This window comes from Podarcis vaucheri (assembly GCF_965113315.1).
Source record: "Podarcis vaucheri genome assembly, chromosome: 9".
Classification (NCBI taxonomy): domain Eukaryota; kingdom Metazoa; phylum Chordata; class Lepidosauria; order Squamata; family Lacertidae; genus Podarcis; species Podarcis vaucheri.
This window is the reverse complement of record NC_138767.1, coordinates 55,921,396-55,934,432: the sequence shown is the minus strand read 5'-3', so window position 1 is coordinate 55,934,432 and position 13,037 is coordinate 55,921,396. Positions and strand designations below refer to the sequence as shown.

At 41.0% G+C, this 13,037-nt stretch overlaps 1 protein-coding gene and 1 long non-coding RNA gene across 2 annotated transcripts; one reads left to right on the top strand and one right to left on the bottom strand.

Annotated features, from left to right (window-relative positions):
• Window positions 1-276: 276 nt before the first annotated feature.
• LOC309540944 lies at window positions 277-4,162 on the top strand. The gene is made up of 2 exons (XR_014223555.1): window positions 277-4,036; window positions 4,072-4,162. It is a non-coding gene; the product is annotated as an uncharacterized lncRNA (long non-coding RNA).
• A 264-nt stretch (window positions 4,163-4,426) lies between these two features.
• SRD5A3 (steroid 5 alpha-reductase 3) lies at window positions 4,427-11,584 on the bottom strand. Its single transcript, XM_082238282.1, has 5 exons — window positions 11,349-11,584; window positions 9,759-9,907; window positions 7,457-7,651; window positions 6,005-6,127; window positions 4,427-5,790 (listed from the first exon to the last, which is right to left on the bottom strand). Exons 1-5 carry the CDS (start codon window positions 11,546-11,548, stop codon window positions 5,531-5,533), a joined length of 927 nt encoding a protein of 308 aa, XP_082094408.1. The 5' UTR covers window positions 11,549-11,584; the 3' UTR covers window positions 4,427-5,530.
• Window positions 11,585-13,037: the final 1,453 nt, after the last annotated feature.

Here is a 13,037-nt window from a genome sequence, read left to right as displayed (position 1 = left end):
AGGGGGCGGGGCTGGGGAGAGCGAGAGAGCGAACCTACCTAACCCTACCTGGGTCACGTGGCGCTTTCCCCTCCGACCCGCTCCCTCCCTCTGGGGCCGCGCGACTCCTCAAGAATTCTGGTAGTTTAAGTGGGTGGGAAATAAAGACCCAGGCGTGCAATGTAAATTGTGCACCTTATGATGCATGAGATCATGGCCACTGGTCCCATCACCTCCTGGCAAATAGAAGGGCAAGAAATGGAGGCAGTGAGAGATTTTACTTGGGCTCCATGGTGGGAGTTCTGGGATGCTTGTCAACATCTGCATTCAGTTGCCCTGATCTTGTGAAGGAGATCTGCATCTTGTTTGGCAAATAAGAGAAACAGATATTTATGGCAAACTATGGACATAAATGCACCTCTGCATAAGGACCCTGTCTATTAGCACCACACTCTTTTGCATGGAATGCACATTTTGAGGTGCTTTCAAATATGCATGCAAACAGATGCATGCTAACAGTTTATTTCTTCCTCTTGGGTTGGGGCATTGTTGAGGGCTTTTTGTTGGAGAGGGTTACTGGTGGACTCGTCATGTGCGGATGCCTCATCATTGTCTTCCAAAGCAACTACTCTATTCCCAACTTAAAAATGGAAAGTGTAATGCTGGTGGTCAACAAAAGAGGTTTAAAGACTGTCTCAAGGCAAATCTTTAAAAATGTAGTATAAACACTGACAACTGGGAAACACTGGCCTGCGGGTGCTCCAGTTGGAGAACAGCCTTTACCAAAGGTGTCAAGGGCTTTGAAGACACTCAAACTCAGGACACAAGGGAGAAACGTGCTAAGAGGAAGGCACACTTGGAAAATCCACACCGTGATCAATTCCCGCCCAGAAACCAATGTCCCCACTATGGAAGGAACGTGTGGATCCAGAATTGGCCTCCACAGTCACTTACTGACTCATTGTTAAAACTGTGTTTATGGAAGACAATCTTACTTGGCTATGAGTGATCGCCAAAGAGAAAGAGATCTGGAAATTGTTCAGTTTGGTTGTGTACTTTTTGAAGTTTTGTTTTATTACATATAACTGCTTTTATGTTTGCAGTTATGTGTTTGTTTTTAATATGTTGTAAGCCACCTTGAGCAGTTTAAACTGTGGAAAGGTAGCATACAAATAAAATGATTGATTGATTCATAACTAGAACTGAATTATATTGCCAGTGAGACTTACCTCATGGTAAACACAGGTTGGTTGGGCTGCAAATTCTCCTTGGTTACTACTTGTAAGCAGCTACACAATCCATCTGCAAATGTTACTGTTTTTAAACATTGTGCTTAAATTGTGTACTTGTTCTTTTAATTGACTTATTACTTAGTTGCTATTGCTTTATACTACTTTAATTTTGTGTGTTTGTGTACAAGCCAACCAGAGAGCCCATGTTATGGGGTGACAGTAAATCCATCAGTAATACTCTACCTACTCTAAAGTAGCCCCACTGACATCACTGTCTGTTCATTATTGTGATGAAGTATGCAGTTCAATGAGTGCAGTCTCAGCAGCTCGGACATTCCAGCTATGCAGCGCAAAGTGCTATGTTGACATAAACTTAGTTACTTGAGCAACTTCCCTGAGTTTATTCTGGAGACATAGAGTCTGAGTGACACACTGGATTGTTCACTTACCGCTGCAATACATTTCTGACCAGAAAGGTGGGTGGAGGATCCTTAATTTGTCGATGTCTCGTCATACATCTTTTCCTGCCAACATTAGCCAAACAACTTGACAGAATCAGTAATTTTTTTCTGTTTACAAGACTGTTGATTTACACCCAGAAACACTGCCAGGGATAAATAGCCTTGAAGCAAAGCCAGGTGTCCTTTTAGGAACGCAGCCCAGTTCTTGTTACTGGAAGTGCCAAATGTAAATGAGGATTAAATAAAAACAAAGCTGGATTATTTTAAAAAAGTTATTGCATAGCAGCAGCAACAACAAAACCCCCAACTGTTACTGTTGTTCTATTATGAAGGTTACACCACCTTAGACATTTGAGTTTGAAAAATAAAGAACACTTGGAAGCCATCTTGTTTTACTGTGGTACTTACATAGAATTCAATAACTGGTTAACCTGAAAATCTTTTGGCTCAATCCTGCAGCAGTGTCCACATCATAACTGGGTGATGAGCTCATTTGACTCAACTGCATGGTATCAGATGAGCCTATGAGATGGCATAGATTACAACCTGCTTATCACTAAAATATTTAATATAACAAAATAAATGGCTTAACCAAACTGTACCACATCCATCAACTAAAAATTCCAGAGCATTGGTCTTCAACTGGTCATTATCACCACTCTCCATTATTCTAGGAGAGGGAAAGGAAAGGAACAAAGTAGAGTTACTAGGTGTTTTGAGATGAGATTGGAGAACTTTGGGAATTTTTTTGGGACAAATTTAAGGTATCCACTTGAAATAATAAAATACTGTATTTGAAATGGTTCTGGAATATGTGGAAAGGGCGTCAGTTATTCTAGAGGCCTTAAGGCTCTAGCCCAGGATCCTCATCAGGTGCTCAACCCTTTTAACAGCAAAATCCTTGGCATGTATGCTCAGAAGTTCTGTTGAGTTCATTGGGAGTTACAACCTTAGGGCACAACCCTATGGACATTTATTCAAGCAGAAACAGAGAACCCATGGCCGCCTATGGTGGGTCAGGCTGATGGGAATGGTGGTTCAGCATCTGGAAGGCCACAAGTTCTCCAGTCTTGTATCCGGTGCTTTTTGTGTGTGACAAAAAGGGTACCTACACCTTTCCCTCCCCCTGCCCTGCTCATGGCAGCCATTTTGTTCTGGCACCCAACACACTTTATATAGAGTGTACAGTGGTACCTCGGGTTAAGAACTTAATTCGTTCTGGAGGTCTGTTCTTAACCTGAAACTGTTCTTAACCTGAAGCACCACTTTAGCTAATGGGGCCTCCTGCTGCCGCTGTGCGATTTCTGTTCTCATCCTGAGGTAAAGTTCTTAACCTGAGGTACTATTTCTGGGTTAGCGGAGTCTGTAACCTGAAGCGGAGTATGTAACCCGAGGTACCACTGTACTGTCACCTCGTTTGCTTTTTTAAATCAAAAAAGTACTTCCTGTACTGTAGATTAAGTATCTTTGTCCTGGGAGGCAGTTCCAAACACAGAATTTGCACACAAGACCGTAGTTCTCTCTTTCAACAAGATTCTCACGCTTCTGTCTGCAAGTGCAGTATATTATTATTAATATTAATTAAATTTATAGAAATTCTGTGGGCCTAATAAAATAGCAAGAATGCCAAGGAGTGGGGTAGAAGCCCACACCCATCAGGACTGCTAGCTTCAAAAGGCAGGGCTTCAGTGGCCTGTGTAACACTTTGCTCTTCCTCATATGTAACAAACCAAGATTGAATTGTGCAATTATATGCAAATTTTTGTATAAGTAATGCTGCTCCATGTTGCAGCATCCAGCTTTTCTTAACAGCACTTTCTTTTCCCCACCAGAATTGGCTCACAGCCTTCTGGGTACTCTCTGTATATATGTGGGGTTTTTTTAATTAAAAAAATTACTTCATTAAGTACTTTTCTCTGCCATGTTATTCTATTGTGGTTGAAGAAAATAAGCAGGACAGTATTAATTTGCTTCTTTCAAAGCAGACCAGTCGTTCAGGTTTTTATTAAATATGTAAATATTACATTGGGTATTCTACATACAACAGATGGATAAAATAGTACAAAATATACACCATCAATTTTAAATAGTTTTATAAAAACGTAAGTCATTGCTGTACCAGACAAAATTTGATCCTAAGTACAGTCTGTGAGAACCAAATGTCATTCCCTAGCTTTCTTGGGCTTGTTACACTATGAAGAAAATCTTTAAGCCTTTGCTCCCATGCACTCATATGAAAATAAATAATAAAATAGACGATACTACAGTAGTACTATATGTTCAACTACCCTGGTGTGAAAGACATTAACAGGGTTAATCAACATCACATCTTCCAACAGAGTGTGTGTGTGTGTGTGTGTGTGTGTGTGAGAGAGAGAGAGAGAGAGAGAGAGAGAGAGAGAGATGGGTAGAGTACATGTTGTTCAGATTAACAGTACTTAGGACAGCACTTATGGGACACCTGGGTTTCCAAAAGCATTTTTTCAAAACCATTACCAGGGGTTTCCAGACCCTTGTGCAAGGAGACCCACTTCACTGTGAGCTGAAAAAGACAAACAGTGTAGCTGGAGTGAGGTAGAGGACATGAACTGAGCTACCCAGAACCATATTTTGTTTGGTTGGAGGAAATACGTATGTGAGGCTATTGGGAAGGCTTATTTTATGAAATGTCAATGCAGTTATGTAGCTTCTCAAGCATTAACAGGTTGCTGAAAGCATAAGATATTCTCCCCCACCGGCTTCCTTTTTTTAAAAAAAATCAGAATTTCTAATCCTTACATTCTTAGGAAATAACTGTGCATGGCCATGGGCCTGCAATGATCTTCAGGCGCTGTAACTTGCAAAGTTACATTGGGGCAGGAAGCCTGACCCCGAAAACTGTTGCATCACATGGCTGTGGTCTCCTTTGTTTTGGATCGAAACCATGACGTGCAACTACATTTTCTATATTTGCATTGTTCTGAACACCCATGCGCTTATCTAGAATGGTTCATACAATGAAAGTCTCCATTTAAACATAGGCGTTTGTGAGAAACACGACAATGTTATTCTCTGTACTACTGGGAGCAGTTCTCGCATACAATTTTCTTATAAAGGAATGACAGCAACAGAGTTATTTAATTTTCCAGGTTGTGCCTTGCCTTCAAGCTTTATAGAATAAGAAGCTGCAGTTGAGATTTCTGCTTCTAAATATTCAAACTCTGATTTCAAAATGAAAAGTAGTATAATTTTCAAGTGTAGAAATAAGAACAGCCAATTTACACATGCATGGTAATTGTTCCAAGTAACTATTAGCAATGTGGTTCAAAAGAGTCCATTCACATACGCAACGGCTATTAAAATGATTTTTCATCATTTTGTTATTCAAATGATGTGCATGAATATGTGAATCGGACTGAAGGTGCAGCTGTTTCTTTCAGTTCTGCATGCTGCACAGAACGAATGCAGAAAAATAAATACATGTTCAATAGTACCGTCTTCACTCTTACTATGTAAATAATTCCTTCTCATTAAGGCCATATGTAACAAATATGGCTTCAGGTTTGAGCATTTGGTGGGGGAGATGGACACACGCAGAATCTCTTTGTTCACAGTATTATCTTAGCATACTCAGAAGTAAGTTCTGCTGTGTTCAATGGGCTTACCTGAAAGTATGCCACTTTGAACTCAATGATACTTCCTTTTGAGTATTCATAAACCGGTTGTTTCCATATACCACAGCAGTTCATTCTAAAAACTAAGTGGTAAAAGGATTTCAGACCGATCTGCATCAATTCAGTTTTAGTCAAATCCTCTGCTTATAACAGCCTCTTGACACCTAGAAAAAGATTTCCATTCCCACAAGTTAAGATGAACAGCCTAAAAAAGAAAGGGTACATAGGCTTTCCGACACTTTGGATACTGTTTGAAGTTGCTCAGGTAATATTCATGGCACAAAACGGCACTCACTGCCTGGCTGAAGAACACATAAGTCACAACAAGCCACCACGTTAAATTGTTAAACCCAAACATGACAGCCATTGACAGGTATATTAGAAGTTCGGCAAAGTAATGCGGACAGGACACAAACTCAAACCAGTCGCCGAAAGGAATACTGTGGTCCAAATTTAGTACTTTCCCTGAAATAGCAAAAAGTAAACAGGTGTTAGTCTTGTCTAGCTGAGGAATAATGTTGAAATACATCCCATTTTCACCAGCACTGATCTAATTTGTGGGTATTAGTGTTGTGGGGAAAGCAACAATACTTGCAAGATTATGGATGTGCAAGGTACTGTAACGTTTTTTACCTGGAGGAGCAAAAGCTAGACTAGAACCAACAGCAAAATATCTTACCTGATTTATTTTTTCTAAGATTAGCTAGAATCACATGACATCTATGTTGATGAACAGAGGCCCAAATGAACATCAGGACTCCAAGGACATGGTACCAGCAGACAGTCAGTCGGTGATCTTTCCCTGAATTATGCAGAAAGAGGGTATGTTTAGATGCTAAAAGAATCAGAATCTATATTTCTTCTAGCAGCTAGCTCAGGCGGTTCTCCCAACTGCATGTCTCGTCTTGGACGACACTCTTAACGCCACGTTCAAGATACAGAGGAGTATCAAATTCTTCCCTACAGTCCTTATTCTAAAGATCTGGCATACTGTCATGCTTATCGTTTCTATGATACCCCCAACTAAAAAAAGAGGCAAAAATTAAGTAGTGTTTGAGCTAGGAGGGCTGGCAAATCAACACATAAAGCAGGAATGGGGAACCTGTGGACCTCCAGATATTTCCACCAGGTTCAGTCATCATGGCCAATGGTCAGACATGATGGAAACTGTAGTCCAACTGGTTCCCCAACCCTGACTTAAAGGAACATTGCACAGAAGTGAAATAAATTCTTAAATTATGGCATATTTCTGTAGATCTGATAACTAATGGGGGAATTTTTCATAAAAGCAAATGAATTTAATAAAGCAACAACTTATAGACACTTACAGCAAATTTAATATGGTGTACTTCTGTGATTCATCAACAGGAACTAGTTTAAAATCCCAGCTCTGCAGTATGTACTAGGCCAGAACTCACACAGACAACAGAAATCTCTCTGTCCCTGCCTGCTCCCGATTCTTGTTTGATTTAATCCCCCCCCCCCAAAAAAAAAGAGCTAAAGGCATTTTACCTTGGTCTACAATAAGGGAAACAAATATTTATAAAAACACTTATGGCATAAATTCGCACAAAACTACATGCAAGTATGTGCCACAGAGTTCTACTTCAGTAACTATTTCAATCCAGTCTGCAAAAACTAAAAGCTCACATACTGATTTGTGAACAGAAGCTGGCCCTAGTAAATGCATTCTTTATTATCCTTGTGATTATGTTTGACCTGTGGCTTCCTACATTGAACAGGTCTCTGCATTGCTAGCATTTGAGAACTAAAAGAAATGGACACCTCAAATTTTATGGTGAAAAAATACTTATCTCTAATCCAGACCTATATTAAAAAAAACCTGAATAAAAATATTTTGGGGGTAGTTTTTCAATGGCAAGCTACATCCCACTGTATCTCAGAGTAAGATGTCGCCAAACCAGATCAAGGATGTGATGTTGGGAGTAGTCTGCTACTCTGGATTGGTTTTCGTTTGAAAAAAGGGGCTTTTTAAAATCCTTATAAGTTGATAGCTTTCTATACTCTTACGTTCCATTTTGCTGTGTGTTTACCAGGCTTCAGCCTAATCTACTCCCATGGAAAACAAAGAAGCATTATATAAGATGCTGCTGCTAAATAAGATACTTACCTTCCTGGACATTGGTTGGCACTTGACATAACAAAGTTAAGCCCAGCAGAACATAGTAACAGAGTCCAAAGCAGTACTGTACAATATGGATGACACCTCCTGAGAACACACTGATGTGAAGACACTCTTTTAGCCGTCTACAGCTGTTTAACCAGACAAAGAGGCAAACCAGGAAAACAGACAAGGATTCACCACCTAGAAATCCAACACAGGTTGCTCTTTTCACCAGACATGTCAGATTCTCATTAAAAGGCAGGCGAACAGCAGGATCAAAAGAGAAAGTAAATGCTTGCAAAAACAATAACTCAGACACATTGCATTATGTTTGCATGCATAACTCCAAGAACTTAGCAATATCGGTAGAACCATTATTGCATCGGGCACTTTCAAAACTGTTCATTTACTTTATGAATAATCTGAGTCATCTCATCAGGGCAGCGAATAATGTATTTCATCATAATTGCAAAACATCCACCTACTATGAGATTCAAGGCTGCTCATCTGAATGATCTAAGTGGTGAATTCCTTGTGTGTGAAAAGCTATTGTGTCTGATACAAGGTAGTAGTTTGGATTTGATATCCTGCTTTATCACTACCCTAAGGAGTCTCAAAGCTGCTAACAATCTCCTTTCCCTTCCTCCCCCACAACAAACACTCTGTGAGGTGAGTGAGGCTGAGAGACTTCAAAGAAGTGTGATTAGCCCAAGGTCACCCAGCAGCTGCATGTGGAGGAGTGGGGAAGCGAACCCGGTTCACCAGATTATGACTCCACCACTCTTAACCACTACACCATGCTGGCTCTCAGGGTTCCACCCTAGCCATTTCTCAGACATGCAAGGAGTTTCTCTTTTACATGAAGGAGGATTCAAACAAAAAAATGCTCCACCTGCGTTCTCAAGTGGTACACTTCCAGGAGAACCCAAACCTTGAAATGTGTGCTTAAGGGAAACTTGCATCTCTAAATAATAGGGGGAAGTAAAGGAAGTCATTCTACTGCCAGTGGTGCAACTGTGAATATATGTTAAAAAATTGTAACGTGCACTGACATACATGGGGCATGGGTGGCATTGTGGGTTTAAACCAAAGAGCCTAGGACTTGCTGATCAGAAGGTCTGCAGTTCGAATCCCTGCAACAGGGTGAGCTCCCGTTGCTCGGTCCCTGCTCCTGCCAACCTAGCAGTTGGAAAGCACGTCAAAGTGCAAGTAGATAAATAGGTACCGCTCTGGTGGGAAGGTAAATGGCGTTTCCGTGCACTGCTCTGGTTCGCCAGAAGTGGCTTAGTCATGCTGGCCACATGACATGGAAGCTGTATGCCGGCTCCCTCAGCCAATAAAGCAAGATGAGCGCCGCAACCCCAGAGTTGGCCATGAATGGACCTAATGGTCAGGGGTCCCTTTACCTTTTACTGATATACATGTTATGGGGAAATAGTTTTGAGTTTTAAAACACTGTTTAAGTGGAGCAGATAGAGCCCTGAGGAAAGGAGAACACAGGGGGTTTATTTTTCCATGACAAGCAACAGTTCATATGATTCTCGGGTGTCTCAGGATGTTTTGAAACAGAAAGAGTTTTGGCCGCCCTATATGATTACCTCTGTTGGGAGGGAGCCTGGGGAACTGTGACCCTGTTAATTCTCCTCAACCTCTGGGTGGCTTTCGATACCACCGACTATGAAGCAACTGCCTCTCCCCATATGAACTGATCTGGACCCTGCAATCATCAACTGAGGCCCTTCCTTCATGTGCCACCTGCCTCCACGAAGGTCTGGAGGGTGGCAACGCGAGAAAGGGCCTGTTTTGCAATGGCTCCCTGCTTGTGGAATGTTCTCCCCAGGGAAGCTCGTCAGCACCTTCATTTCATATCTTTAGGAACCAGCCAAAAATGTTTCTCTATAACCAGGCCTTTGGCTGATTAAATATTCTATGGCCTTTGAAATATGTGTGTGTGTGCTACTGCTTTTTTAAAAATTATTTTAATGTAGTTTGCGTTCTCATTTTGTCTTTTTAGGTTGTGAACCGCCCTGCGATCTTTGGATACAGTGGTACCTCGGGTTACAGACGCTTCAGGTTACGGATTCCGCTAACCCAGAAATAGTACCTCGGGTTAAGAACTTTGCTTCAGGATGAGAATAGAAATCGCGTGGCATGGCAGCAACGGGAGGCCCCATTAGCTAAAGTGGTGTCTCAGGTTAAGAACAGCTTCAGGTTAAGAATGGACCTCCAGAACGAATTAAGTTCTTAACCCAAGGTACCACTGTATACAAATTTAATAAATAAATAAAATTCTCAGGAGACGACACACCTCCATCTTGGTCCTGCGATACTCCAAGAATGCTGAGGAAGTCCTGAAGCCAAATAGGAAAGGGCCTTGACAGAAGGTGGCTTTGGAGAAGCAACAGCAGCACGGAACCGTTCCAGATCACCGACACAACATAGAAGTGGTAGAACCACCTGTAGAAGGAAGCACTGACAGTTTACTGTTTTATTCCCTACAACCACATTCCCTATATTCTAACCTTCTGTTGCCTTTCCTTCATTTGCCATGGCCGACTCACAAAAATATTTCCCCCAACACTCTCTTCCTTCCTTCCTTCACTGAACTGCCAAGGTAATATGTTCATTACCATCTCAAGTTGCAACTTTCAAAACACCTTTTTTGTCATGTTTTTTGGCTTTGCCCATTTACCAATAGGAAGCCACGCACCCACCCACCCTAGAATTAGTGTCTTAGTTCATGGCTTAATTTCAGAGAGAATGAGATTGGCAAGACCATATACTAAATTGAACGACTATTTCTAGAACAGCAGCAGATTCAAAACAAGTACTTTTAAGTTCGCCCACATTGCTTGGAATGATGTCTTGGGTATCCCCCCCCCCCCATTTATTTTGCCTGAAGTAGAAATTACAATTCCGATTTTGTTCAGCTTTTCTAAAACATACTGCATGGGCTGCGACCATATGCATCTTACTCAGGAACAGGGTGGATAAAAATAAATGATTTCAAAACTATTATTATTATTATTATTATTATTATTAAAATGGATTTTTTAAAATTTAAATTGGATATTTAAAATAAAATACTTTTGGAGGAAAAATCTTTCTAAAGATATATTTCTATTTAAGTTACATTATAGTCCAAAAGCTATTCATCAGGAAATAAGGATTTGGTTAAAGTTTTTCATGCGTGCTAAAACTCAGATTAAGGTATTTTTAAAAAAAAATGTTTAAGCACATCAGTTAACAAACACGGATGCATATGCTATAATGTTATTGTTTTAGTTAAATAAATTGTTTAAATTGTTATTAAGTAAATGATTACTTTTCTCCTTCCAATAAAGTACAGCAGAAAAGTTGTCCAAATATAAACAGTTAACTCATTAAACCCCACCATCATTTAATAATTATCTGTCTATGTATCTCTAATAGTATAACCAAATCAGAAATTTTTGATATAACTGTAAAAACTACTCTGAAAATTTATTATTCCAAAAACGAAACCTTCATCTGGTTGTAAACATTAAGATTATACCGGAAGAAAAATGAGTCTTTCGGTTAAAAAAAAAGATTTAAATCAAGTCTTACTAACTAGTGCTTTATTATATATATATATATTTCCATTTTTTTTATTGATTTTCCAAAATTTTTAAACAAACAAACAAACATACATCTTAACTGTACTTAATCCAATCTTAGTAACATTGTTAAGTGACTTCCTCACTGACTATTGGTTTAAATCGATTTGATGTAAATCAAATCCACCCTGCTCCGGCATTGCAAGGGGACCGGACCAGACGGCCCTCGGGTTCCCTTTCCAGCTCTACAATGCCATGAGTCTCACCAGGCACTCTGCACATGCCCAGGAACATTGCATTCATAGGGTCGCTTCGGTCACCTCTTGGGCACGTCGAAGACCTGCAGCTGGGGCGGGCGCGGCTGACAGCCGCTCTTGGTCTTGCCGTAGCGGAGGAGATCCTGGAAGACCGCCGCCAGGCTGAGCGAGGGGCGCCCGGGAGGGGGCTTCAGCCCAGGCAGCCGCAGAGCCAGCAGGGCCGCGAGGAAACTGGCGGCCAGAACCAGCCACAGCTCAGCCATCGCTCCAGCAACTGCGCAGCCGCAAAAGCCAACCAGCCCTCTTAATTGTTTTAAAAAACCCTCACACTTCCTGAAACCCGTCACATGATGCGAGTTTTTGTTTTTTTTAAAGGACGGACACCAATCAGCTATTGTCCCTCCGCCAGCCAATAGACATGAGGGGTGTCCGTCACCTCAAAGACTACACAACTGCCAAATCATCCATTGGGCCCGCCTCTAAAAGCTTTACATTCGCTATTTGTTTCGCCATTCGGTTTGTAATTGGCGTTTCTATTTGTCACTTACAGCGCGTAAGGTTCCGGCCGTTCAGCTCATAGAGATAAGTAAAAGTGAAGAGTGACGTAAGCTGTTTCCCGTATTTTGAGGGTTTGTGCGCTCAATGAGAGCAGGATGTTCTGTCTTCACTACTGTCTGCTTATTTTTTTACAAAATTTCAACCCGAGGAAGGAAAAAACAACCAACAACTTACAAAGAGAGCCGGGAAGGTGCCCTCTATCCTTATTTTATTTATTTAACCAGACCTAACCTCTTACCTGGTTTACAAGAAGTATCAACATTATAAATAAAATCAACGTTTAAAATCAGCATCAACTAACAAGAGATTGAAATGTGTTGGAGTTTCTGGATAGCCGCCCAGAGTAGCTGGGGAATCCCAGCCAGATGGGCGGGTATAAATATATTATTATTATTATTATTATTACTACTACTACTGCTGCTACTACTACTACTATTATTAGGCTTGCCCAGAGGAAAACGATTTCAGCAGCTGCCAGAAAGAATACAGGGAAGGCACCTGCTAGTGTTAATAGGCAGGGAGTTTGAAAGTGTAGGTGGCACCACGCTAAAGCAAACAAACGAAAACAAACTATTTTTTTTAAAGCGTAGAACAAGTATTGTGTGCCAGTTCCACAGACTGAAGTGGTCAAGCAGACTATTCTCCAATCCTACTTTCTGTACTCTGCCCTATAGGTATGACCTATGGGGTAAGGCACGTGATCCCACATGTTAAATGGATTCCAAGCCACTAAAAGATTTTATGTACCAATAGTAACCTTGAACCTGGCCCCATAACAAATTTTCAGCCAGTGGCAGATCTCTTGAGTACAGGTGTCCTATGCTGAATGGTCTCAGCCACTGTGATTCTGCATCAGCTGCAGCTTCCAGATCAAGTGCAAGGGAAAGCCCCACATGAAGTGCATTGCAATAATCTACCCTTCAAAACCCCTACCCATGTTTCTTTACGTTTTGCCAGATTGCAACCTGCGCTTTAAGTCTTTGTTTTGTAAGGGATGTGTTTGGAAAACTCAGTATTCCTGAGAAGATGGAATATTCTGATCCGCCAGCATTCAATAAGTGGTTCCTGTGCATCTCACATTGTTTTAAATGAGCCCACTTTCTTTCAGCCTCAAAAGGGAAGTGCTAATAAGTGATAACATTGCATGTGGTATAGACACCTTTTCCTGGGACAGTCCTTGCGGCTGAGATGAAT